Genomic DNA, 27,807 nt, shown 5'->3' with positions numbered 1-27,807 from the left:
AAAGTAAGAAAATAGAAACATAGAATCATAGAATCATAGAATGGCATGGATTGGAAGGGACCCCAAGGATCACAGAGATCCAATCCCCCTGCCACAGGCAGGGCCACCAACCTCCAGGCCTGGATCTACACAAGGCTGCCCAGGGCCCCATCCAACCTGGCCTTGAACACCTCCAGGGACAGGGAATCCACTACCTCTCTGGGCAGCCTGTTCCAGCACCTCACCACTCTCTCTGTAAGGAACTTCCCCCTAATATCTAATCTAAACCTTCCCTCCTTTAGCTTTAGTCCATTCCCCCTTGTCCTGCCATTATCTACCCTTTTAAAATGTTGATTCCCCTCCTGTTTGTATGCTCCCTTCAGGTACTGGAAGGCTGCAATGAGGTCCCCCCGAAGCATTGTCTTCTCCAGGCTGAACAAGCTCAGCTGCCTCAGCCTCTCTTTGTAGGGGAGGTGCTCCAGCCCTCTAATCATCTTTGTGGCCTCCTCTGAACCCTCTCCAACAGTTCCACATCCTTCTTGTATTGGGGGCCCCAGATCTGGACACAGTACTCCAGATGGGGCCTCACGAGGGCAGAGTAGAGAGGGACAATCACCTCCCTGTCCCTGCTGGCCACCCCCCTCTTCTGATGGAGCCCAGGATACCATTGGCCTTGCGAGCTGCAAGAGCACACTGCTGGCTCATGTTAAGTTTCTCACCCACCACAATCCCCAAGTCCTTCTCAGCAGGGAATAGGAAAGATAACCAGGAATGTCCAGTCTGTCTTATAAAGCAAGAGGGGACATGGAGTTACACTAAAAAACATGCAGAACTGATAAGTGGATATACTGCCCATAAAACATTTGATTGAACTGTGAAATGTGTTTTCACATAATTAGAAATAATATTTTTTTCTCTATGTGAATACAAAGGAGAGGAAGGGCAAGGAAAAAACCTAACTGATTACTGGGACGCACACAAATCATATACTTTGGCCTTAGGATAAATTATCCGAATATTACTGAGTGGGAGGAATTTAAGTTGGAAGACAAGTCATCTTGTATCTGATCGTTGTAGAGTTGTTTTTGGTTTTTTTCTTCAGCTTTTTACAAAGTTGTATTTGGAAGGAGGACACAGGCTGGGTGGATACTTGCAAGATTGAGCTTGGCAGCTCCCCTGGGGCTCTCATGAGCTTTTTGAGGGAACCTGTGGAAATGCCAGGGAACCTCTCTGGAAGGTGAACCAGCAAGAAGCTCTTGCCATTCACCTGGCAGGGACAAATGATTGCAGCCCAAAATGCAGCTGACAGAAAATAAGTTTGATAGCAATTTTGTGAGCGCCAGAGTCACCTCTCATAGCAAATGAATGAGGATGCACCAAAACTTAAAAATTTTGTCCTTTTGTGAGACAGTGAATGATTCTGGCACAAGTACATGAAAGTATTTGTCTGACAAATACACAGTCAGAGAAAAGAGTTTGTAATTTGTGGAAAAGTATAAGATTAATGTCTTCAAGCATTAATATTTTAATAGAATGTGGTTGCTGTTATGCTTGCAAAGACCTTGTCTGAAGAAGTCCTTCCAACCACTCTTTTACAAGTCATGAAGACTGTAATCAAATACATCATTTTCTCCTTTAAGGGATGTAAGAAATAGGAAAACTTCATAAATACATTGTCACTGAAATGGTCCTACTGCATATGTGGGACATCACGCTTTTCAATTCAAGTTGCTGTGGCTGCTACGGGGTCTTACATGACTTCCAGCCTTTTTGTAGCTGAACATGATTACTACCAGATGGCAGGCTGCTTTCTCCTTTTACTCTTCCTATCATCCTGGCTTTCGGTACTGTTTTGGCACTCTTCCCTTTTACCCTGCACTAATGGCTGCTTTCTCCTGAACCATCAAGGAGTGTCTTAGTCACTAGCTCCGGTAACAGTGGCACTACGGAGCCCAAGCTGAAAGGCCAGGCAAGACCCCTTGACTCCTTAGTCATTTCAATGTCTCTGCTGGTGTTGCCCCATGCTCTGCATTTTGGAATGGTGACACAGTAACCATTGCCCTTTCTCATTGTGGGCATCTTTTGTCCTGCAGATTCTGTAAGCACATACCACAGATTTTTTGTTTTAGCACACACAAAAGACAGGATTTAAGGAGCTTCAGGGCTAAGCATCTCAGCACCAACAGTGAAACACCTGGGGAATATCTTCTGACTAGTCAGGTGAGAAAGGCTGGTTGTTGCAGGTTGTTGGAGATCCTCAACAGTGCTGAATTGCTGTTCTCTGCTTTCTTGTTTATTCCTTTACAATTGTTTATCTTTCAATTTGGTGACTTTCCTCTTAAAAACCCTATGCTTCTCCAAAGAATGCAACCTCTGGCTGTAGTTTCTTATCTTGTGTAACTTGAGGCTGATGCTTTCCTTACAAACCCTTTCGAGAGGATAGTAAGTCTCTATAGAACCCTAGTCAAACAGCATCCTTTCTGCACTTCAGATGTCAACTCATGACCCCTGCTAATTAAGACCTGCCAGAGAGTTAGAACTGATAATTCCAGATGCTCTTTTCCAGCCAGACTAGTGAGGGACTTGCCTTTCAGTTGGGTGCACCCATGGTCAGGTGTGACTGCACTGGCATTCAGCGCTCTCAGAAGGGCCGTGCTGTTTCTACTGACACAAAGGCATTCACTACTCTGAATCCTGGTATGGAAAGTGAAACAAAATTCAATACAGCTTGCTGGTTTTGAAATATTTATAGGTATTACATCAACACCTGTCTTTCCTTCTGCTTTGGAGTCTTGCCAAACTGATAAATATTTCAGTGGAGGTGAAATCAGAGTCAATTTCATGTGCCTTTATGTCTTAGCCCTGTGCTAAAACACTGATAAGACACTGCCAATTAAAATTGTGGTCTCACTCATGAGCTGCTAAGAAAAACACCATACAGACCACACATCACAAAGGCTCCTTGGTATCATGAAGCTGTTGGCCAGGACTTCTAGAATGGAGGGACACCACAGTCATCCTGTACACAGACTTAAGATCCTATCTACTTCAAGCAAATGCTGGGCTTGGTAGACTCTTACAAACTGGGGTTCACAAAGGTCCACTCTCCCTCAGGGAACAAAGCGTGACAGGTGTGGCATCTGTCGCATTTTACACAGTGCCCTATGGCCAGACCAACACTGGCAGTCTCCAGTGTAAGCAATCATCTGGTGCATTTCCTCTGCTTCGCAGTCGTCACCTTGCCTGACCTGGGGTAAGTAGCAGTTGCTTCTTTATCATAGAATCAGAGAATGGTCTGAGTTGGCAGGGCCACCAGCCTCCAGGCCTGGATCTACACAAAGTTGCCCAGGGCCCCATCCAACCTGGCCTTGAACACCTCCAGGGATGGGGTATCCACCACCTCTCTGGGCAGCCTGTTCCAGCACCTCACCACTCTCTCTGTAAGGAACTTCCCCCTAATATCTAATCTAAACCTTCCCTCCTTTAGCTTTAGACCATTCCCCCTTCTCCTGCCATTGTCTACCCTTTTTAAAAGCTGATTCCCCTCCTGTTTGTATGTTCCCTTCAGGTACTGGAAGGCTGCAATGAGGTCCCCCTGCAGCCTTCTCTTCTCTAGGCTGAACCTCTAGCAACTTTTTAATCTGCAAATCTGAAAAACAGTGAAGGGCATGCAGATTCTCTTCTGCCAGGTCTTGCAAAATACTCATGCAAGATGACATCTGCTAGAAAAACCCTGTAACCCAATAAAGTTTTACAGAAGCAGCCTGCACAATTATTTAAGAATTTTCTCATCAGGCTGATGGAGCAATCTCTACCAATCTCCTGATAGAGGACAGAAGACATCAGTACACTTCCCTGAGATACGACACTGTCTAAGGAATCAATGGCCCCTTATCCACTGAGGACGCTGAGGGCTGTATGAGTCTTGTGTGCACCTTCCATTTCTTGAAAAGGAGTGGATACCGTCAAAAACTTTCAAGAGCATTTGAAAATGTAAAACTCTAATGAAGAGTCCTATATAGTGGAGATCTTTGCAAGAAAAAAACACCTCAATGGTATATGATTTCATCATGCCAGGACTCTCTCACAGCCAAAAATATAGAGAGAGTAAGTATTGAACTAAACAGGTCCAGTCCCTGTTCTGTACTAAGAAGAAAGTTAACTGACTCAAAAGAACACATTAATGTTTCCAGCCAGTATTAAAACAAAACAGTGCTCCCCAGAGATGAGTGAAAATATAATGTTCTGTCTCTTCAGATTCTTTGTAGTGCTCAAAATACTTCCATACCAAATAATCTGCAGACATAGGCAAACAGTAGTCAGTACCATTGTCCAAAAAATCCCCATTGCTTTGCATAGTCACCTATCGTGAAAGACGATGGACTTCTTTTTTCATTATAGAGCATTGCTGCAGCAGGAGTTTCTCCCCTTCTCTTTTTTCATTATAGAGCATTGCTGCAGCAGGAGTTTCTCCCCTTCTCTTTTTTCATTATAGAGCATTGCTGCAGCAGGAGTTTCTCCCCTTCTTACTGAAGCAAAAGGGAATGTCTTCAGCTGTTGGCTTTCTCTTCTTTTGCAGTCTTTCCCGAAATGACATAAAACCGTATACATAGCTTTTCAGTCGAGGGAACTCTCTAGTCTGGAGGAGACTGAGGGGTTACCTCATCACTGTCTATAAATACGTAAAGGGTGTCAGGAGGACAGAGCCAGGGTCTTCCCAGTGATGTCCAGTGACAGGACAAGGGGCGATGGGTGCAAGCTGCAGTGTAGGCAGTTTCATGTGAACATAAGGAAAATCTTTTTCACTGTGAGGGTGACAGAGCACTGGGACAGGCTGCCCAGAGAGGTTGGGGGGGGGGGGGGTCTCCTTCTCCGAACACATTCAGAACCCACCTGGACATGTTCTTGTATGACCTACTCTAGGTGATCCTGCTGTGGTGGGGGAGTGGGGTTGGTCTTTTGAGGGCCCCACCTAACCCTGACCATTCTGTGATATCGTTACCCAGCTTGGAACAGAAGACTAGCATAGACATGCTGCGCTGTCCCTTGGCAAAACCAGCAAGAAGGGGCCAAGTAACCTTGGACACCACAAAGTGAAAGAAAGCCTTTTCAGGCTCATGCAATGCACTCAAGTACTCCAAAAAAAGCTACCCTGTTCTTGACAGTGATGTGTTTCTGACAACACAATTTGGAGAATAACATACTCCAGGAAAGAGAACAGAACAGCACACAGTTCTACCATGCTTCTACAGCACTGAGTGTTATTTTTTTACAGCTAGGTAAAAAAAAAAAAATCAGCTGAAAGTCATGTAAAGGAAAGAGTCCTTTAAGATAGCAAGAGGCTGGTTTGGAAGATGGACACCAAAGGGATACCTACACATATAAATCAATTGAAGTAGCTTGTACCTCCGCTCATTAGTTTTTTAGAAAGCCATCTAGTTTAAGAGGTTAACACAATTTTTATTCCTTTGAAATTTATACTATATTTATTTTTCCTCTATGTAACGAATGTTTAACAGTAAGGATAGTCAGGGAATTAGTATCTGCTGCTAAAAGCATAGTTAACTACCTAGGTCCTCCAAGAAAATCAAATTAGTTGTGCTTTTAATGTCATGTTTCTATACTTGCAGTAAGAATCTATCCTTGAGAACCATATTTTAAAAAATTTTATTAACTATAAAAATACATGAACCTAAGGCATACTAAGTAAACTGTACAAAAGATACACCAGCAATAAATGAGATATCTATACAAAGGCCAACAAATTTACAGATGACTCATACCACTGAATTGCAGAGGTGCCAGTGTTACATCTTGATTAAGGCTTTACATTCTGGTACAAAAAAAATCCAACAAAAAAACCCCCACCAAGATCAAGGGCAGTAATTATGTACTAGTGCCTTTTGTTTAAAATTAAAAGCAATATTCCAGAGTACAAATGAAACACATGACTTGAAATATCATACAGGAGCCATGTTCCAGACACATTGAAAACTTCCCTCCGTTTCATAACATGAAGACATATTTTCGCACAGGAAACTTTGGCAGATGCTAACCTATGGGAGATGATGACGACATAAAAACCTCCATAGTATTTTAGAACCCACCCAGGTCAAAGCCTGAGTGGGTTCTAAAGCCAATTCTGTTAACCAACTTGCAGACCCGTAGCTCAGCCCGATACAAAACCACATTGGCCACAGTACAAGTGCAGACTTATTATTACTCAGACTAGCTGCAGAATATTACGTTTGCCAGTACATGAAGGAAGGTTGTTGTGACCTTGATTCTTTAACCCAATGGGTTAGTATTAGTCCTTGGAAATTACATTTCTTCTGCTTTCATTTACTCAGTCAACCAACCACTCCACATGGCAAAGAACCTGCGGATACTAATAAACACAAGGCCAGTCATACAAGCAGGGACAAAGGTATCAGGCAGCCAAGAGAGAGCACAGCCCCTAACAAGCACGTGTTTTAAAGAAATATGATTCTTCTGTATGTTTCACAGTTTTGCTTGATTAGAAGAATATTGCTTTAGATTACAAGAGTGTTAGAAAGACCTTCTAAAGAGAAGGAATTGGGATTTGATAAGGATTAGGCTGCTAACAGAAAAAGAATGAGTTCACTAAGGTAAAATGAAACAGGACAACAGAAGAAAATGGAACTACTACCCACCTGTCAGAAAACCATTCTAACTTTCAAATTAAACTTCTGGAGTACAACAAAAAAACACAAAGTAGCTTAAATAATCCCATCATTATCATAATATCTGAAACAAAATATACCAGAGGCAGAAAGTTCACACATTATGTTAGAGACAGTTATGTATGCTGTGCAAAAATAGCCTAGAACAAAAGACAGTTCAGTTTATTTGCAGCCTGTGTTCAGATGACTGAAGTTTTGTTAGATAGCCTCAGGATCTGCATTTCATTCAAATAGCATGTTTAATTCTAGAACTAAGGAGCAACTTCATTTAGCTATCAGCTGCTAATAAATTTAGAACAAGACTGCACATTTTTTACCATTGTATATGTAAAACAGTGATATTTATCACTGAACTCTAAAAACACTCAAATACTTCAATGCTTGTATTACAAAATAAAATCCTAAGCAGAACCATCCAAGACATAAATGCTGATCTTCATTTATTTTTTGTAAACACAAAGAAATATATACAAGGTGGATAAGAAGATACTACTTCCACAGAGCACTGAACAAAGTAGTACACATTCAAGAGGCAGTTACATGTTCTTCAATGTATTTGGACTGGAGCTCGCCATACACTAGTTTTACTGGTACATACCTGAGGAAGAAAAATCAAATTGTGCCTGTCCTACTGGACTGACATGAATTCAGACTCATTTTAGACCACTCTGATGTATCCAAATCTACAACTAAGTAGCTAATTTGCCAGAATCCATATGTTGTCCTAATTAGAGCTGTCTCTGGTGGACATATTCAAGAAGTTTAGTGAGGTTTCACCTAGGACAGTGAGCACTTAGAGACCAAACTATGTTTTCAAACTGACTATTTTTCTTTCTCTAGACTATTTGCAAGATTACTGTATGACTACTACTCATCTTTTTCAAGAAGTTTGTTTTAGGTTTTTTTAGGGATTTCTGGGCAGTTTCAGATAACTGAACAAGCAGGAGACAAAGATATTTACAACTGGTCTTGCTACTAAAAGAAAGGCTTGGGGAAGGGTATGCATTGGTCATGCATGTGAACTAAATACATATGTATATTATGAAATGCACAAACTATGCTCCTGAAAGGAAAGCGTAACTCAATTCTCAGTTAGCAATCTTACAAGTTTACAAAAAAACACTAGTTGTCTTTAAGTAGCTATATTTCAGGTTGCCAAGTAAAGTTAAGTCCACTCTGGCTTGTTACTTTAAGAGGTTAACAGTACTCATCTTACTGATGTTCCTAGAAGGGCACAAGTTATTTTATTATAAAGGAAAAAAAAGTAAGTTAAGTTGTACCACAGTTGTTTTATCACAGATGTTTGTAATCACATATAATATACTGTAAGCAGGAAGTGTAAGCAAAGCCTTTCTTAAGAAACTGCAAAGACACTGGTGAATTACTTAATGAAAGAAAGGAAGTTCATAAGGATTTCCTTACACTTAAAACCAGATTCACTGCTGAACACTGGAAGTACCCATCCTTTCAGAAGGCACCATACCAAAGCTTCAATGCAAAAGTTTTCATCTTCACCTTTTTGTTAATTACAGACTTTCAGCCTTCTTTTTATAACTGTCTAGAATTCCTGAGAAGGCTGACAACAGATCTTCAGACATGAATTCTTCATATTCTCTGTCGATTTTCTCATTCTGTTCATCAAGATATTTCTAGAAAAGAGTTACAGAAGGTTTATTAGAACTATCATGGTTTCTACTATACCACTTCTGCTAGAGCATTTTAAGCAGTCCTTGCACAGGCTAAGTGACTTCACTTAAACATGTCTCTAAAAGACATCTACTAGAAGCAGATTAAACCTGACAGGATGTTACTGCTGAAATTTAATGATAAATTCTCATTATTTATGCCAAAGGTTTTTTCAACAAATTTAACTGGAATCCACAGACTCGCTGCAGCAGCCCCAGGTAACTAACATTTCATTGGAAAGAGTAAACTCTTATTGCCCCACGTTTAACTGCAGTTGCAAACGTCTAGAAAGATTTTATTCTGAATAGCAAATTTTAGTTTACCTCTATAGATACTACATGAGTAGCAATCACTTCCAAAAGGCGGTTCAAGTTATCACCAGCTTTCCTGCTCTCTTCTGTTGTTGTTTGTAGAACAACCTGATATCTAAAAAGTAAAGACAAAGTCACATCTGTAATCACAAAATTCCTGACCCCTAAAACAATCACTTCACCACATCTGATAAATCATGTTTAGTCACAAGTTTTTCTATTAGCATTAACTTAAACCAAATTAGGCTGGTATATTAATAACCAGTTTAGAAGAAAGAGGACCATGTTGTGCTCTAAGAAACTGTCGTGGTTTTACCCCAGCTGAGAGCCGAGATCCACGCAGCTGCCTGGTCCTTAAAGGAAAAGAGCAGGGGAAGGGGTGGGGGGTGAGGCAAGGGAAGGGAAAAGGAAGGGGCAAATAACAACCCCAAAAGCAAGAAACCAAAAGGCTTGTGGGTTGGGATAAGGATAGTTTACTAAGATAACAGAAAGATACAATATAACAATGCTAACAGGACTTCAGAGCAAAAAATATATGAAGCTGTTGATACACAATGCAGTTTCTCACTGAACCCACAGCTCAGGCTGTGCCACCCAGAGCCGTCCCGGAACCTGACCGTCACCCGAAAACCGCGTGTCCCCGAGCCGCCCCTGCTCCTCCTCCCATCAGCCCCCCGTTGTACTGGGCAGAACGTAACTGGCATGGAATACTCTCTTTGGTCAGTTTGGGTCACCTGTCCTGGCTTTGCCCCTCCTTTCTCATGAATAGAGAAGTATGAAGAGCTGAAAAAGTTCTTGACTGTCTGACAGCAACTAAAAACATCAGGGTGTTATCAGCACTGCTTCCATTTTAACTCTCAAACACAGCATTCCATCCGCTGCTGCAAATGAAGTTAACTCCATCCTGACCAAAACCAGGACAGAAACAAAGTACCTTAGATCCAGACTGGAGCCAGAATAGTCTTTCCAGACTTTAGGCTGTAAAATGTGGTTGTCATAAGTTTGGAAGCAAACTAACTTCCTTACTACAGCTGTATGTATGAAAAAAATTATATTAAAAAACTGGCGTTCTCTTAAAGCAGGCAAATATTCTACCAAATATTAAGTGCTGAGGAAAAACATCTTTCAAATATGAATTTGTGAAATTAATCTACAGAAATGGATGCCTGCTCACCAAATAATTTTATGTTACAATTCAAGAAAATGTCTTTATCCTTAAAACACATCAACCCCCAAATAAACTACACAAAAAGCTTGAAGTTATGGGCCTTACTGTCGTTGAAGATCATGCAGTTCATTTGTGGCTTCACTGAGACCTTCATTGACACCACTCTCCAGTAATTGTTTATGCTTCTCTAACAATTCCAGTTCACTTGCACACTTCTGGTCTTCCTCTTCCGCCTCCTATAAACATAAGTGGAAAAAAAAATTGCATAACTCAGAAATACTTCAGATTTTTTTCTTCTCCTTTGTATTATCTGCTTACATAGATACTCAAATTCAGAATTCAAACAAGTTACTCCAAACTCAGAACTAAACCTCAAGGACAATGCCCCCAAGCCCAAAGTTTCATGTATTTTATGTATAGCTTTCAACCCAAAACCAACCTAACATTTTATTTCTCTACCTGTATTTCAAGGTCTGTGATGCAGCTATTTTCTCTTCAAGGTTCACCTCAAAAAGTGTTATTTACATACTTCAAATAGCTTAGAAATGGAACATCAGGAACAACTGCCTCTTTATTTTAAAAAATAAAATCACATTTGAGTAAGAAAATAGCTTTTCCCTTTTGTGTCTGAAAGATGAATTTGAATACCAACATCTTATGGACAGTATTTTAAAAGTTACACAAGGAAAACTCTCATGGAAGCATAAAACCAGATCACCCTCCATAAAGGCAAGGGAAGTAAGCAGAGCAAGAGACTCCCTTGGCTGCACTGTGAGCTTCTGAGTCTGCTCAAAACTGAAAGGGAAGCATACCAGAGATGGAAATGTAGATGAATACCCCTTGAAAAAACCTCTGCTGAAAAGGCAAAGGTCAATGCTTTCTTCACCTCTGTCTTTACCAGAGCTGTTGGGCCCCAGGGCTTGTAAACAAAAAGCCAGGTTGATGCAAACACAGACCCATCATCAGTGAAGGAAAAATTGGCATATGAACTATTAAAGGAGCATGACCCTTACAAAGTGATGGGATCCACCTGGCTGGAGGGCAGCTTTGTGTAGAGGGACCTGGAGCTCCCAAAGGACAGCAAGCTTTGTATGAGTGAATGGTGTACTGCAGTGGCAAAGAAAGCCTATAGTATGTTGGCTTTCATACTGCCCTTTAACAAGGGCATCACCAGCAGAGACAAAGAAGTCATTATCCAACTCTGCTCAGTGCTGATCAGGTCACACCTGGGACACTGTGTTCGGTTTTGGTCCTCATTATACAAAAAAAAAAGAAAGTGGCCAGCTAGAGAGGGTCCAGAGGAGGGCCACCAGGATGGTCAAAGGAGTGGGAAGCCTCCTGAATGAGGGAAGGCTGAGAGAACGGGGATTATTAGGCCTTGAGTAAAGAAGGCTGAAGGGTGACCTCATCACCTCACTCCAGTACTTAAAGTGTGGCTAAAACAAAGATGGAGACTCCCTTTTTAGAGTAGCCACGTGGAAAAGATGAGAGGTAAAGGGTGTGAGTTACTCCTGGGGAGATTCTGATTGGACACAGTAAATTTTTCCCAATGAGAACAATCAGCCATTGGAATAACCTCCACAGGGAAGTGGCAGATTTCCCAATATTGGACACTTAAGATTTGGCTCAATGGGATATTGGGCCATCTTGTCTAGATGGTGCTTTTATCTAGACAGAGCTTTTGCCAAGAAAGGTTGGACCAGATGATCCTGGAGGTCCCTTCCAATCCGGTATTCTATGATACTATGAATTAAATGACTGTGTCTTACTAAAACCATTCAGTTACAACTATTTTATGAGCTGACATTATGAGAAGAGCATACACAACAGCACAAATAGAAAGTTAAGGTACAGGTGTTTTTGAAAGCAACACACTAAATGAATTGTCTTCAGCCACCTAAGCAGGTATCAGCAATGAAATAACCGTTTTGTGGTTATAGCACAGAAGTTTGGATTTGAAAGAGAAGGTATGATAAATACTAACTTAGTTCAAACTGGCTGGGTGGACGGGCCCAAAGGGTGGTGGTGAATGGAACCAAATCCAGCTGGAGGCCGGTCACGAGTGGCGTCCCCCAGGGCTCAGCCCTGGGTCCGGTCTTGTTCAACATCTTTATCAGTGACCTCAATGAAGGGATTGAATGCTCCCTCAGTAAGTTTGCAGATGACACTAAGCTGGAAGTGTTGATCTGCCTGAGGGTAGGGAGGCTCTTCAGAGGGATCTGAACAGACAGGACCGATGGGCTGAGACCAGTGGGATGAAGTTGAACATGGCCAAGTGTAGAGTGCTGCACATGGGACATAACAACCCCATGCAGTGCTACAGGCTTGGGGGAGACTGGCTGGAGAGCTGTCAGGAAGAGAAGGACCTGGGGGTGTTGGTTGACTGCAGGCTGACTATGAGCCAGCAGTGTGCCCGGGCAGCCAAGAAGGCCAATGGCATCTTGATGGTATCAAAAACAGTGTGGCCAGTAGGTCTAGGGACATAATTGTGCCCCTGCACTCGGCATTGGTGAGGCCACACCTTGAGTACTGTGTGCGGTTCTGGGCTCCCCATCATAAGAAGGACATTGAGGTCCTCGATCAAGTGCAGAGAAGGGCAACCAGGCTGGTGAAGGGGCTGGAGGGAAAATCCTATGAGGAGCGGCTGAGGGAGCTGGGGATGTTTAACCTGGAGAAGAGGAGGCTGAGGGGAGACCTTATCACCACCTACAACTACCTGAAGGGAGGTTGTAGAGAGGTGGGTGATGGTCTCTTCAGCCAGGTGGGAGGAGATAGGACAAGGGGAAATGGCACAAAGCTGTGCCAGGGCAGGTTTAGATTGGATATGAGAAAAAAAATTTTTACTGAAAGAGGTGTCAGGGCCTGGAACAGGCTGCCCAGGGAGGTGGTTGAGTCACCTTCCCTGGATGTGTTCAAAAAAAGGGTAGATGAGGTACTTAGGGATATGGTTTAGCATAGGATGGGAATGGTTGGACTCGATCTCCAAAGGTCTCTTCCAACCTCGTGATTCTGTGAAAAGGCATTCTTCTCCTGGACGCCACATCCCCACCAAAGCTATTGCATTAGAGAAGTTGGGAAGTGGTGAAGCAGCCATTTAGTTGTCAACTGAGGATATGTTTAGTTGCTAAACTAGAAGTGAGAAAAAGGGTGAGGACTGCTCCCCTGCTGGAGAAGAATGATAAACCAAGCAACAATTTTATGCCATTAACACATTTAACCTGCTGTAGCTTTGCATGGCTGGGATGTGGTGGAGAAGGGGGGGCTGCAGGGATGGCTTCTGCAAGAAGCAGCTAGCAGCTCTCTGCAGGCAAACACCAGCGAGCTCAAGAGACCCACACCAGAGCAGGTTTGCTGGGGGGGGGGGGGGGGGGGGGGGGGGGGGGAGAGGCTTGTGGCCCCGTGGAGGACCAGGCTGGAGCAGTCTGGTCCTGAGAGACATTTTATGATTTATGACTGCACCCCATATCAGTGACCCATGCTGGGGCAGCTGAAGAGCTGAAGCCCTGTGGGAAAGGACTCACGCTGGAGAAGTTGGTGGAGGACTGTCTCCTGTGGGTGGGACCCCATGGTGCAGCAGGGGAAGGGTGTGAGGAACGCTCCCCTTACCCTCACCGGCTAAGAAGCAAAACAACTCATGAGGAACTGACTGAAACTCCCATTCCCTGCCCCTCACTGTGCCACAATGGGGGTGAAAGAATAGAGCAAAATCATGACTGAAGTGAAGTCTGCTAAGGAGGGAGGGGTGGGGAGAGGTGCTTTAAGATCTGGTCACATTTCTCATTACCCAACTCTGGTGTCACTATGTGTGCAGTGCAGTGTAATAAATTAGAGAGTTTTCTTTCCTTTATTCTGTGCTGAGTCTGTTCTGCCCATGACACTGATTGTGGAATGATCTCTCCCTGTCCTTATCTTGACTCCTCAGCCTCTTGTGGTGGTTAAGCCCTGGCTGGAGGCCAGATGCCCAAAGTCAGTCTATTACTCCCCTTCTTAGTTGGACAGGGGAGAAAATATATATTAAGAGGCTCAGGAGTCAAAATAAGGACAGGGAGAGATCATTCTGTCATCAACGACATGGGCAAAACAAACTCAACACAGAGTGAAGAAGAGAGAAACTACCTAATTCATTACACTACAACAAAGAACAGTGAAAACTGGAGTTGGGAGCACGACCAAATCTTAAAACTTTCCCCCCACCACTCCCTTCTCAGCAGACTTTAGTCAGGATTTTGCTCCATACTTCCCCCTGCTTGCAGTCCAGGGGGGCAGGGACTGGGGAAAATGGGGTTCTTGGTTACTTCTTTATGAGATATTTTCCTCTTTCTGATCTTAAAACACCTCTAACCTCCTCCCCCTCTCCCTTCTTAGCAGACATGATTTCATTCCCTTCTTCCCCCTGATTGCAGCACAGGGGGGCAGGGACTGGGAGATGGGGGCTTTGGTCAGTCCCCTGCAAGTTGGTTTCCTTCTCAGCCGGGGGGATGGGGGCATTCATTCCACACTCTCCCCCTGCTGCACTGTGGGGTCTCACCCACAGGAGACAGTCCTCCACAAACTTCTCCAACGTTGAGTCCTTTCCCACAGGGCTTTATCTCTTTATCACAGTGTCTCTCAGTCCCAGTCCTCCACAGGGTCACCAGTTTCCCCCAGCAAACCCATTCCAATACAAAACTCTCTCTCACTCATCTCTGTTTCTCCTCATGGTTGCAAGTGCTGGCAGGGGCTTGTTCCAATGTAGGGTCACAGCATCTCCTCTATGCCTCCACCTGCTCCATCCAGCATGGAGCCCCTCCACGAGCTGCAGGTGGGGTCTCGGCCTTTCCCATGGATTTCTCCAGGGGCTGCAGGGGCATCTTTCTCTCCAGCACCTGGGCCGCCTCCTCCCCCGCCCTGTTCTGGCCTTGGTGTCTGCACAGCTCGTTACATCTTCTCACTCCCTTCTCCGGGGGCAAAATGCAGCTGCTGCCGGGTTGTTTTCTCCTACACGTGATTCTCAGAGGCGCTTCACTCTCTCTCGGGCCGTGACTTTGGCCTTGAGTTGCTCGTTGTTTATAGTTTAGGCTGGCAGAAAACTCTAACTGCTGCTTAAAGAAATGTCTCAGCAGCACAGCCTCACAGAACTGCAACACCTCTCAATAGGTATTTTCTGCCCTGTCCAGCTGAAAAGGGGAATGACAGAGCACCTTCGGTGGGTGTCTGGCCTCCAGCCATGCTTTTCACCAAATAATGTTTTCCTTAATTTTTTAAGGTGATTAAACACGTTTCCTAAAAGTGTGTTTATTATATACAAACTGAAGAAAGGCAGGTACTATTAACCTCTAAAGTCTCCTTCAAGAACATGCTTTGAGACATCCTGCGGTCAGGAGATGATTGCTGCTGCTTGTATTACTGGACATTGTAACTTATGATTTATAGGATCTGTTAAATTATGCAAGATTCTCTTACAAGAAAGTGAAAACTGACTCATTTAAAGTAGCACTCAAATATTTCTGAAGAGAATGAGAGAATCCTGCAAGAGGAATGGAAGAAGGCAAGGACAGAGGTCCGAACAAACAAAAATGCAAAACCAAAAGCTTGTGTATAAACACAAGGATTAAGGATAAGATTTTCTTTAAGGATAAACTATTATCAACCTGTAGGAAGTTCTAACCTGAAGCTTCTGATGGTAAAGATCATCCAGCTTTTCAGCTTCTTCTTTCAGCATTTTCACACTTCTTTTATTGTCCACTACCATTGCATTCAGCTAGAATGAAAACATGACCAAGAAAATAGAATTTGAGAAGAATTCCAACATACAAATCTGTGCCATCACAAACAATGTGCAGTATCTCAGAAATACTTAACTGGGCCAGGCTGGGATGGCATTAGCTTTCTTCATTGCAGCCTGCACAGTGCTTTGCTTTGGATAAGTGGCTAAAACAGTGTTGGTAACACACTGATGTTTTGGTCATTGCTGACTAGTACTTGCCCAGCATCAAGGCTTTATTTCCCACCTGCAGCCTCTCAGTGAGTAGGGTGAGGGTGGGCAAAAGATTGGGAAGGGGTATAGCCAGGACAACTGATCAGAATGGACCAAAGGGATGTTCCATACCATATACTGTCATGCTCAGCAATGAAAGCTGAGGCAGGGGAAGAAGAATGGAAAAAAAAAATAAAATAAAATTTTTCCACTCCCAAACCCAAAATTGCTAAAAATCTTCCCAATAACATTCCTGAGAAGTTAAGCCACACAGCAGACTGGAATGGGCAACTTCTTGAAAACAAATCTTTCCAATGTTTATGGTCATATACATGTAAGCTGCATCTTCAGTGAAGGGAATGCACATTATTTAAAACAGGAGACCCTAATTCTCACAAAAACTCTTAGGTTCCATCATAATTAAATTAATCTTCTCCTAGTTTTCCCACCACCTTGCAAAGAAAAACTCCAACAAAACCAATCCAAACAAGAAACAACCCACCATACTACACTTTACCAACTGAAAAGGTCAAATGAGGCCAGCAGATAACATGGTGCTAATCTTCACTAACCAACATACCTGTTCCAAAGTCTCTTCCAAAGTAATTTTCTGATGAGTAGCTTTCCTAATTTCTTCCTCTGTCTGGTTTATGATATCCATAAGGGGACCCTGTAACACACATACAATATCTGGCGAATGCAGTTTGTGATTCCAAACTAAGATGTACACTCGTAGATCCTTTCCCTCTCCCATTTTCATTTAGGCTGCTGTACCCTCCAACAGCAAGTTTCATTCCTATACTATAATGTAGTTATGGCAATGCATCACACAAGCTTTCCAATGTAGTCTCATGGAGAGGTTAAGCGACCTTTCCAATTCCAACATCTCCAAACAAATGCATTTTTCACGAGTTGTAACAGAAATATTCAGCGTTGAGACTACTTACCTTGATCTCCTTCCTGTAATTTGCCAGGCAACTTGGTCCTTCCTCAGGATTAAACCGAATCTCAAAGTTGCGGCCTTTGGAATTCTCAGCACTCACTGGGATTAATTTCAGCTTCCGAGCCAGTTTGTGATACTCTGACAGTTGCATTTCGATCTGTTCAGATGGGCAAGAGTCATGTAAGAAATACAACTGAAAAGCTTTGGAAAAACATATTCATGTAATACTTTAAGCAGGTTTCAGAACTGCTCTTCGGAACCATGATTCCAAGTCATGCCACGGCGTGCAAGCGCTGTGTGTGAGACAGTCCAGCAGCTTGCACTGTTTGGATTAGGTGCTGTTTCCTGATTCTCTCTGAGTCTGTTCTGCCAGGTTTCTCTCTGTGTCTGGGTAAGACTGAACTCTTTCACCTGTGGTTACCCCTACTCACTGGCCATATTTTTTTCCCCTCAACTCAACTTTTTAAGCATTAGTTGACAGGGAAGGGAAAACATGCTAGGAAAGACTACAAATAACTGAAACAATCAGTAATGATATGCCTTCTGTCATTGGTTTTCACAGGAAATGTCACATACAGTTTGTTACTGGGATGTGTGTAACTTGAGCATACCTTTAGACAAAACTTACTAAATGCACTGCATGTTCTGATTAAGGAGTGCCATCTATATGTAAATGCCAAATAGAAGTATTTTTTCCAGTTTTATGTGCTTCATACTTGTACAGGATGAGCCAAGATAAGCTTGATAAAGTGTAACCCTGCCAAATGCAAAACACATTTGAAACTTTTTTACTTCTCCATTTAGCAAAGCAGCAGCTCTTAAATGCCACCTCTTACTGGGTCACAGGTTTTCATTCTGTTTGAGGGAATTTAATTCAGCCCTTAAAACGTAGAACTTCCACATAAGGGACCAATCTAGCCCTAAATGCATGCAGAGATACTGATTCAAAGCATTAGTTTTGCATTACTTCCCTGCTATGAAATCTTAACATTAGCCTGAAATAGCTTGCATTATCAAAGTGATTCTAAGCCAATGTTATCAAAGTTCTTGACACTATAACAGTGAGAGCTGACAGTGGTGCATAATCTAGTTATGTCCCCTATGATGCAGAAGAAAACAAAAAGAATACACTTCCATTATGCTCAAAACAAAAAAAAAACATTTTTCAGAGAGATTATAAGCAGAAGCCACTTTTGTGACTTTAATCTAGAAGACATATCTATGCAGTTGTTAGATTACTTAGGAAGGAAGTTAGCAATAGTCCAAGCACCAAGTTTAAGCTTGCATGATAAAAACTGATAGCATCTCTCAGTGTAGTAGGGTTTTCACATACCGCCTCTTTATTCCTAGCATATTTCAGCTCTTCATTCCACAGCTGGTGTTCTTCTGCTTCCACTTCCTTATTCAGCTTGTTAATGGTTTGCTGCAACTCATCTCTTTCATGATTTATCCTCTCGATGTCCGCAACTGAGTACTTCTGGTTATCAAAGATGTGCTGGAGCCGGGCATTCTCCTTCTTCAGTGCTTCTACTGCCAGTTCTAAGTTCACAAAACATTTGAGAAATGGCAGTAAAATACCAGGTTTTTATGAGCAAATAATATCCATATTTCATTACTCTGAGTATCAGCCAAAAAAATGTCTTCTTTAGCAAGCCATTTTAGAAAGTTTATTTGTAGCATCATCATACAACAAAGTATCTTGCTCTGTCCTGAAGCTGAAAATTACAGTTATTTTAAACCTATTTCTTGCTTCACTGGTGCATTTGTGACTCAGGTCTTACCTGCTGCCTCAACTTCCTCATTTGTACTTTGCATTTTTTGATCAAGGAAGGATACACGAGAGTCCAGGTTAGTCAAATAAGCCTGGTATTTCTGCACATCTGCTTGAAGAGATGATTTCAGGTTTCGCAGTGTTATTCTACGATCCTAGTAAAAGGATAGAAAAAAACAGCCATCATTATATTAATTTAAAATAACGATTATTTTTTTGTCTTGTCTGGAAAGTAATTGGTCAACTTAAAGTTCTTTAATTTTATAGTGATACTATTTATGTTTGTGACAGCTGAATCAAGTTAAGCACTTTAAAATAACACAGAAGGCTGAAAAGATGGTTTGTATCTTCGTTTTTTGCATTTCAGCTTTTAGTTTTTGATTTGCATTAGAAATTGCATTAAGAAAGTTCTTACTACAGGTTATTTACAACTTAAGTATAATAATATACAAAGGGCAGATAAGGGCAAGGCAAGGTGGAAATACAAGCAGCACATTTTGCACAGTAGGCTGGCGTCTCAATTTGCCAGCTGCGCTGCTACTGAACCGTTTATAAATTCATGATGCATTAAAAGCATCTTTTAAACCAAAATATTTCCCCTAAAACACATCGTTGGCACTAAATCCCATGCTCTAATTCCCTAAGAAATTCTCACACTAAAACTTTTGAAGAGATAATAGAAAGCCACCACAGTAAATGCCTTGTACTATAATGGTATAGAGCCTGTAATAACCTGGCCTGATTAAAATCTCCTACAGCCCTGAAAATAGTTCTCCATTTGTTATAATGTACCATCAGTATCTCCTTTAATAATGACAATAATGGTCAATAATAGGAAATGCAATTCCACCATATAAAGTAGTATAGACACAATTTACTAACCGGCTCGCTTTCCTTTTCTTTTTCCAGTCTTGCAATCTCTTCATGAAGTCTTTTGTTGTCAGCTGCTAAACCTTCTATCTGGAATTCGTCTATATTAAATAAATCCTCTGGGGAGAGGGAAAGGTGGTGTGTGGTTACAAATTAATCTCACTGGATATCATTACCTAATCTGAGTACTTCTGCTTTAGCTTCAGTACAGTAAGTACTGATTACCTGGACAATTATTTTAAATCCAAAAACTCCCAAAACAACCCATCAAAACCACCTTTCATTATAAAGCAAATAGGCAAGAAAATCACAAAACAAAGAGAGAAATGAGTTTTTTGGTCCTCATGTCATAAAAGACCTCAAAATCCCTCCTGTGAGCTCACTTTCCAAACTCTCATACAGCCCACACTACAAGGTAGTGGTTATTAGATAAGTTCCAGCTGTTCCAGTTCCAGAAGGCAATCCAATTTGTATAGTCTTTTCTCATCCACATACTTCCTTGCCTCGAGACATATTGTCCCTTACTTCCCTCAGTCTTTGCCAAACAATGCCATGATTACTTTTGCCTACTATTATCTAGCAATAGTCTGGTAGCTTGTTTCCTCTCCAGCTGATGGTTTCAGATTGCAAATGAAGTGTCCTTAGTCTGGCTTTTCATGGGAGGACACAGAGACCAAGAACTATTCTTCCTCCTTGTTCTCATATTTCCTTTGAATTTCTGAGGGTGATGAAGGGATTGAGTAAATTAAATACAGTAACTTTTCATCTCCCTGAAGACAAACAGAGGTGCATCCTGAATCTTATATTGGAACATTCACAACAGAGTTTGGAACTCATCTGAAGTTCCTTTCAGAAGATGAACTTTCTCACTCATCAGATGTGCATCCTCTGATAATGTTGGTCTTTTTATACTCAACTTTATCAGACAGAAACAAGATTCATCTGCATAGATGGAATTTGCATCTGAAGAACTCTACACTGCTTTTCTATCACAAAGCCATTAAAAACAATAGGGTTACATGAGTACAGCTGACAGCGCAGCATGACCTGTCTGTACTAGTAGCAATGCAAAACCAGACAATTGAGAGAAAGCAACTGAGAGGTTCTTGGGAATTTCAGGGTCCCTTACCTCAGATCACTTTGACCTGCAAACTGAAAAAACCTGATGCTAGGAGAAAACAAACCAGTAACACAATTAAATACTTCATTAAAACATGAAAACTTACTTAATTTTGATTGCACTTCTGCATCCAATTCTTCAAAAGTATCACTCCCTGTCATAAAGTGCTCATAGCACTTCACACAGTAGTCCACAAAAAGCTGAAAACAATATTCAAAGTTTTTACTTCAATGATTATAAAATATCTGTAGTCTAAATCTACTCAACATATGGAATTAAACAGAGACCAAAAATATCTTTCACTGGTTTTACTGCACTTCTGTAAAAATATTTTTTCCCCCTCCGTTTAAACATAGGAAGTCAACAGATTACATCCAGGCAGAAGGAGGCATTTAGATTGGAATACCCATGTAAGGACAGTAGATACAATATTTAACAATTTATTATCTTGAAGCAGATTATCCCCTCAGGTTAGTTTCCAGAAACTATAGGTCTGTTTAGCAGACCTCTTCAGTAAACATGACCACTATGCTTCAGATGTGCAGATGTCAGAGAACTGATCTAGAATCAAAGAAAAGTTACACAAAAAAGAATTTACTGGAGACTTAAAATTACAGATCTTTCAGAAGCAACTACACCAGTACTGTAAATTTTGTTTCAACATCAGTGCTCTGTGGGGACAGGACAAGGGGCAATGGCTGCAAGTTGGAGCACAGGAAGTTCCGCACCAACATGTGGAAGAACTTTTTCACAGTGAGGGTGACAGAGCCCTGGGACAGGCTGCCCAGGGAGGTGGTGGAGTCTCCATCTCTCGAGATATTCAAGACCTGTCTGGACACCTATCTGAGTGATATGTCCTAGGGAGCTGCTTTGGCAGGGGGGTTGGACCCGATGATCTCTTGAGGTCCCTTCCAACCCCTATGATTCTATGATGTAGGCATACACATCAGTGTAAAAGCGCACACTTAGTTTAAAAACTTTTCTACTTGTCAACTGTCATGCTTGTAGCCTTAGTGCAAAATTCTGATTTAACTTGATTTTTGCAATTTTCTAATTAAATGTTCTGGCACATCATACAATCCCTTCCTAACATCTGCTGTGAGTTAACACTGAGTTAAATCTGAATGGTTCTAATAATCTAAGATAAAAATTCAGCTTCTTTTTTAATTTACTAGCCACAAAATAAGATAACAGTGTAATTCAGGTACTTAAAGTAAGAAAAAAACATTACAACCACTTTTTATATGGTAAACTGAGTAGATACCAGCAGGAGCTGCCACATAAATAATTAAGCCACTGTCTTTAGACTGTACAGCTGTTAGCCTTAGAAGACTTACTGCTAAAGAGAAATACACCTGAGACTCTAATAAGACACTAAACAATCAGCATAATTACTCCCTTTGTCCACAAGGAGAAGAGAAATAGTAGCAAGAGGCAACATTTCAATGTAGTACCCAGTCTTCACCAACAAATTGGCTGTGCTGTCTGCTCAGGAAACCAGCTGGTCAGGCTTTCTATATAACAACACTATGATACTTCCCAGAGAACTCTGAACATAATACTGAACAGAATATAGAAATAAAGTTAAAATTGTTGTGTTGTATTTAAACTATGCTGTTACAAGCACATGGCAAAATTCAGTAGAAGATTTACTGTTTATGGTACCTTGTTGTGTACAATTCCATCATCTGTCTCTCCTCCGCAGCTCTGCCCCTCATCAAACGACGGTGCATTTTCCTTCATGGCAGCATAAAGCTGAGGGACACAGGTGTACACACAAAGGGCAAGTGTGAGGACCCCCCTCAGTTTTCATATTAGCTTCATGTTCATGATAAGCAGTGTGACACTGAATTCGGATTTCATCAAGCAGGGTGCAATGGTGCTGCTTCAGAAGGTAACCAGTCACCTTGGGGTAAGGTTGACTAACACCCTAGGTGATTACTTGAGGCATTAAACGGACTCTCAATACTGTCAAACTGCCTTGCTAAGCCAAAGCATAAAGGATGGGATTTTTGTGTGCCCAATTCAGTGTCACAGATTCCAAATTTGGCTCAGACCTGAGCTGTCAGCAACAGTTACCACTATTAAAAGACCCACCAAACAAACCCCCCCTCACACTATAGAGCAACTACAGGACACTTGAATAACTGCAATTGAAAATTCCATCCTTAGACTTCAAGTTTAGGAGAAGATGGCAGGTGTCACAAGAAGATCTGCAGGGAGTATACATCATTACACTCATGAACGTTTCACATTGATATGTAAGTCATCATTCCCTGCCCCTTCTCATACACAGAATTATCCAGTGTACACAGTTAAAAAAAAGTAACAGTAAAACCTGAGTTTAAGAGTTACTAAAAGTAAGGCTTAGGGCTAGCTCCCAGACGTCAGGCAAGAACACCTATCTTTTTTACATAAATGCCAAAGTTATTTTTAGAAAGCATTTGAGAGATCTGTACTGAAACTAACACTCCAGCCTGAAAAGTGAAAATATTCAGCTTAAAGACAACAAACGCTACCTTGACACAGTCAATTAACCAAACCAAAGCTGTCACAATCTGAGGCCAGGTGTGTGGTGCTCCCACTGTGTACATGGAGCTTTTTGACAAAGCAAAGGGGTACCTACAAGGCAAAAGAAAATACACTTTTCATAGCTGTGGCAAGCAGTGATGAAAACAAAGCAGCACATTTTTGCATGCATATCAAGACATAGAGTGAAGAAACAACTCGATTGTACTTTATACTGCTCATCAAAAGGAGGGAGACTTAGTTCTTACAGCACTGTTTTATTCATTTCTCATGAGCTTCTCATTTTGTGATTCATAGAATATCTCAAGTTGGAAGGGAACCATAAGGATCTGAGTCCAACTTCTAGCAGGACTACCTAAGAATTAAGGATATGACTAGGAGCATCTTCCAGATGATCCTTGAAATCTGACAAGTTTGGTGCTGTGACCACTTCCCTGGGAAGCCTCTTCCAGTGAGCAAACACCCTCTCAGCAAAGAGCCTTTTCTAATGTCCAACCTGAACTTTCCCTGATGCACTTTCTTTCCATCTCCTCACATCTGGTGCCAGTCACCATAAAGATCAGCTTCTCTCCCTCTGCTGCCCCCTCCCCTCCCAAGGAAGTTGTAGACAGTGATGAGGTCATTCATCATCCTGTTCTTCTCCAGGCTGAGCAAACTAAGTGACCACTGCTGTTCCTCATAAGTCTTACCCATTCACCATCTTGGTCTCCCTCCTCTGGACACACTCCAATAGTTTGATGTCTTTTTTATATTGAGGCACCCAAAATTACAGACAATACTCGAGGTGGAGCTGCACCAATGTGGTGTGGAGTGGGACACTGGCTTCCCTTCACTGGCTAGCTATTGAAGTAGTACTTTATTTAAATATATATCCAAAGATTAGGAATATTGAGGCCTCATATAAGGGAAGTGTAAACTATTCCTTCTTATACTCCTTAGCCCCCTCCTACTCAGCTTAGTGTGTTGCCCAGGTCTTGGTAGCAGCCAGATCTATCTTTCTCCTCCTGAAGCTACTATGGGAGGAGAAACGTGCACTGCAGCCAAAGGAAAAAGGAATGAGTGCCCTTGAGCACGACACAATTTGTGAGTAGACAAAGACATCAAGGGAAAGGCAAAAAACGAAAGAGAGGGAATAATAGTTCCATGGATGATGTCTGGACTTCCAAACTGGGTGTGCAAGCCTGAAGAATTTCCTAAAATATTAAAACGAAACTCCTGATACACAGGAGCCCTGTTCTTCAAGGCAAGATTTTGCTTCATGGTTCAAATGCACTTTGAAACTGGTAAAGCAGCTAGCCATCAGCTTAAAGCCATGCAATTACAGAAAAGAATTACAGAACATCTGCCTGTCCAAGTATTAATATTGTCTACAAACACAAAACACACAAAGGCTACACTGCTGGTTGCAAGCATCCTCTCAAAGTCTTCTGCAAATCAAGGAACACCAAGTTTCAGATTTTATTCCATCTTCAGACCGACGCCTGCCCAAAGTTATTTTAAATATATAGGACAAGAAGCTACTAATAAACTGACAGTTCTAAATAAGTGCTGATGAGCCACGCAGCCTGAGAATTTCCAAAGATTAGTTACTTGGGTCCCTTTAATGTCTCTCAAAAGACAACTTAGAGTTCTCAAAATAAGTCTTTTCATCCAGGATTACACTCCTGGTGCTGCACAATACAGCCTCTTGAGAGCAACTACCTTTTCAACATTTCAGCTGGCTCAGCTGTTTCAAATGTTTTAAGTTAAACCAAAATTTTATTAAAATACTGAGAAGTGAACAGAACAGACTTAGGTCTACATCTAAGCAGCCCTGGTCCTCTGACACCATGATTGGCTGAAATCTACAGAAGTAAAATGCACTTTGCTTTTTTTTTTTTTTAAATGAAACTGGAACTTCAGCATTACTGACATGCAGACAACTGACTTCCAAGGAAGGAAAGCATTGGTGCATTAGTTCATTAAGTGTTTGGAATCATTAAGTTAGAAATAAAACACCCAGCTACTTAGTGGGGTTTTTTCCGCCTCAGAAGTAATTTTTGTTATTTCCACTCCTGCTTTAAAAGCAGGATGAGAGAAGTTATAGGAAAAAGTGTTTTAACTAAGTGAATCAGATCCAATATTCTGAAATTGGTTTTTAGTTCTTGGATTTAACAGAATGAACCAGAAGACCCTATAAAGAAGCCTGTCTTTCAAAGTTTAATACTAATAAAGATAACTAGATTTTACATTACAAAGCAAGCTCCCAAGTGGCTGTAATTCTGCAAGCTCAAGTATAAAATGCAGAGTCTGAGAATCAGAGAGTAAGCTTAGAGATAAAGGAAAGTTAATCAAAACACCACCACCGCTGTAGTTTCAGAGTCTCATCTGAATCAAGAAGTTTACCTGCTTTCCCCAGCTATCATGCAGAATTCACAGCTTTTAAATTTCTATCTGTATCATATTGATTTAGCATAACATACTAGCAATAATGATCTTACCCAAGCTCTTTAAAAATTCTGGGAATTTCCTCTTCGAATTTTGAGTCAGGCAGTTCATAAGAAGGGCAGAAAAACCCATAGATAAAAGTAAAAATTTTTAAAAAATCCTTAACTGATGGAGACTGTAGTGATTTCATGGAAACATTATGGGCATAACCATTCTCAACAAGAAACTGAGGAAATAAAGAGAGAGGCATATTAATCAGTAAATAAAATCTAAAGGTGAAACCATGAAAAAAAAGAATTTTCATTAGTATCCTTTATCTCTTCATAAGGTATATTAGGTATATGTTAATTGTTTACCTCACAAAGCTGCTTGATACATTGTTGGATGAATGCCTTGTCATGAAGTGGCCTGGGATCCTTGATCTTTTCTGTACTGAACACACCATACTGACTGTTGCGCGAACCTCCAACCCCACTAGTTCTGAGAAGGAAAAAGAAATACAGTTCTGGTGAAAATATTTCTAAAGAAAACAAAAAACTCTTAATGTTTAAGTCACTAGAACTGCTACTTCCATGTTTCTTTTGCATTTGTCATGCAAAGGAACGCCCAAAGGTTTCTCTTTATCTGGCATGATTGGAAAACAAACAAGAAGTGTGAAGCCACGATGCACACGTACAACAGATGCATCCTAGATGAATATTTTCTTTGGTTTATTGAAAGAAATAAGGTTTTATAGAGCAGAAAAATATCCTAATGATGAAGAAACAAAATGATGGAGGCGACTGAAAATAAGGGCTAAAACACTGAAGGAATAGTTAAAAGTAATAGATCACTCCAACAGTAGGGTCCTGTGAAAGAAGATGTTTACAAAGCATCAGAACTCAGAAAACTATAGACTAAGCTGAAAGATTATAGAATTTTGGAAAGTCTCTCTCAGAGAGAAAAAGAACCTAAGACTGAATGTACTGGAGATATTTTTCTGCCTTAAATAGGCAAATACATTGAGAAGCTCTTAAGGTCTGCAGTGCAAATCATTCCAAGGGGAAGAAACAGCTCTCAAGGCAATTCCTACTCCACTGCATTATTGTTTAGTGATCAGAGAGTAGAGGAAGTTCGCCCTGAAGGTCTGTTGGCCTCAGTTCCGTTATTCCCTATAATGAAAATCTGTCAAGAGATAAAAATAACAAAATTATGTGGGCTTGTTATTGTTTTAATGCATAGTACAGTGATCTAAAGCTATCAGTACCTCTTCCCAAAAAAGCTGACTTTCCTTTCCAAATTTCCAGATGTAGGCTTGCTCATGCTCAGCTTCCCAAATGCACCTCTGTCCTTCCTGGAGGATAGGGAGAAGGATTCAAGTGACTATTTCTACCATGTCATCTTTTACTCAAGTAAGAAAACAGTTAACAAATACACGTAAGCCTAAGCATCTTCAGCATAGGAGCATCTTAGACAACTCGATTGGTTTTAATGCATAGCTTGTCCATTATCAAAGCTACTTCTGCAAGAAGATTTTTAAGTATACATTTTATACATGCACACATCCAGCAATCCCTTAAGGTACAAGTAATAAAACGTGTTACAATATGAAACATGTTACAGGTATACAAGTAGACTAAAGAAAGTTGGGTTTTTTTTTCCAGCACTTGTGCAAATATCCTTGGCTGCAGAGAGAGCTTTCTTCTCACTGCTCCCATTTTTTTCTCCAGTTACAACTCACACACTCAAACACACTAGAGTAAATCTCTATTTAGAGTTAGTTTTACATAGCTATTCACAGCAAGATGATCAGGAACACTTACGTCTGAGGTGTTTGAAGACCCATCTTGTTGCTGTCCTGTACTCTCAGTGCCATCATAGATTGCCGACCGCTGCTTCCAACAATACTTGAGCTTCGTCTCATTGTGACTAGACTGTAAATCACTGTCTGCCACTACTGCAAAATACAGGGTCTGAGAGTATTTACTTTCTTAAACACCACAACAACTGTCTACAGGGTTAAAATAAGCAAGTAGAACTGTACTTCTGACCAACCAGAGCGACAGACGAATTCCAGAAATACTGAGTTCTCTTTAAAAAAAAAAAAGAAGAAAAAAGTGGATGTCAGACTCCAGAACTACACAGCAGCCACATTTAGTTAATAAAACCATCTCTTTTAATGATGAAAGTGCCACTGCTTATTCCAAGACTACTATTTTGCTTTTATTATCCGATCATTTCTAACCTACAGCTTCCAAAAGCAGGACAGCTTAAGAAGTTTACCACTCCAGTCAGCTGGGAGGAAGGCCACGCTAACACGACAAATGTTTCTAGCACTTCAGGCATCCATCTGTTCCTTAGCCA

The 27,807-nt window shown here is 41.3% G+C and overlaps 1 protein-coding gene across 1 annotated transcript; it reads right to left on the bottom strand.

Moving 5' to 3' along the window:
- Positions 1-8,209: 8,209 nt before the first annotated feature.
- NDC80 (NDC80 kinetochore complex component) lies at positions 8,210-27,367 on the bottom strand (the record flags this gene model as incomplete). Its single annotated transcript, XM_084280264.1, has 16 exons — positions 8,210-8,332; positions 8,693-8,795; positions 9,954-10,084; positions 15,496-15,588; positions 16,385-16,474; positions 16,752-16,904; positions 18,081-18,286; positions 18,529-18,673; positions 19,401-19,507; positions 20,615-20,708; positions 22,174-22,263; positions 23,028-23,130; positions 25,518-25,690; positions 25,821-25,944; positions 26,711-26,797; positions 27,267-27,367. The coding sequence occupies 16 exons, from the start codon at positions 27,365-27,367 to the stop codon at positions 8,210-8,212; spliced, it is 1,923 nt and encodes a 640-aa protein (XP_084136390.1).
- Positions 27,368-27,807: the final 440 nt, after the last annotated feature.

This window comes from Gallinula chloropus (assembly GCF_964237585.1).
Source record: "Gallinula chloropus genome assembly, chromosome: 2".
Taxonomy (NCBI): Eukaryota; Metazoa; Chordata; class Aves; order Gruiformes; family Rallidae; genus Gallinula; species Gallinula chloropus.
This window is presented reverse-complemented; position numbering and strand designations above follow the sequence as displayed.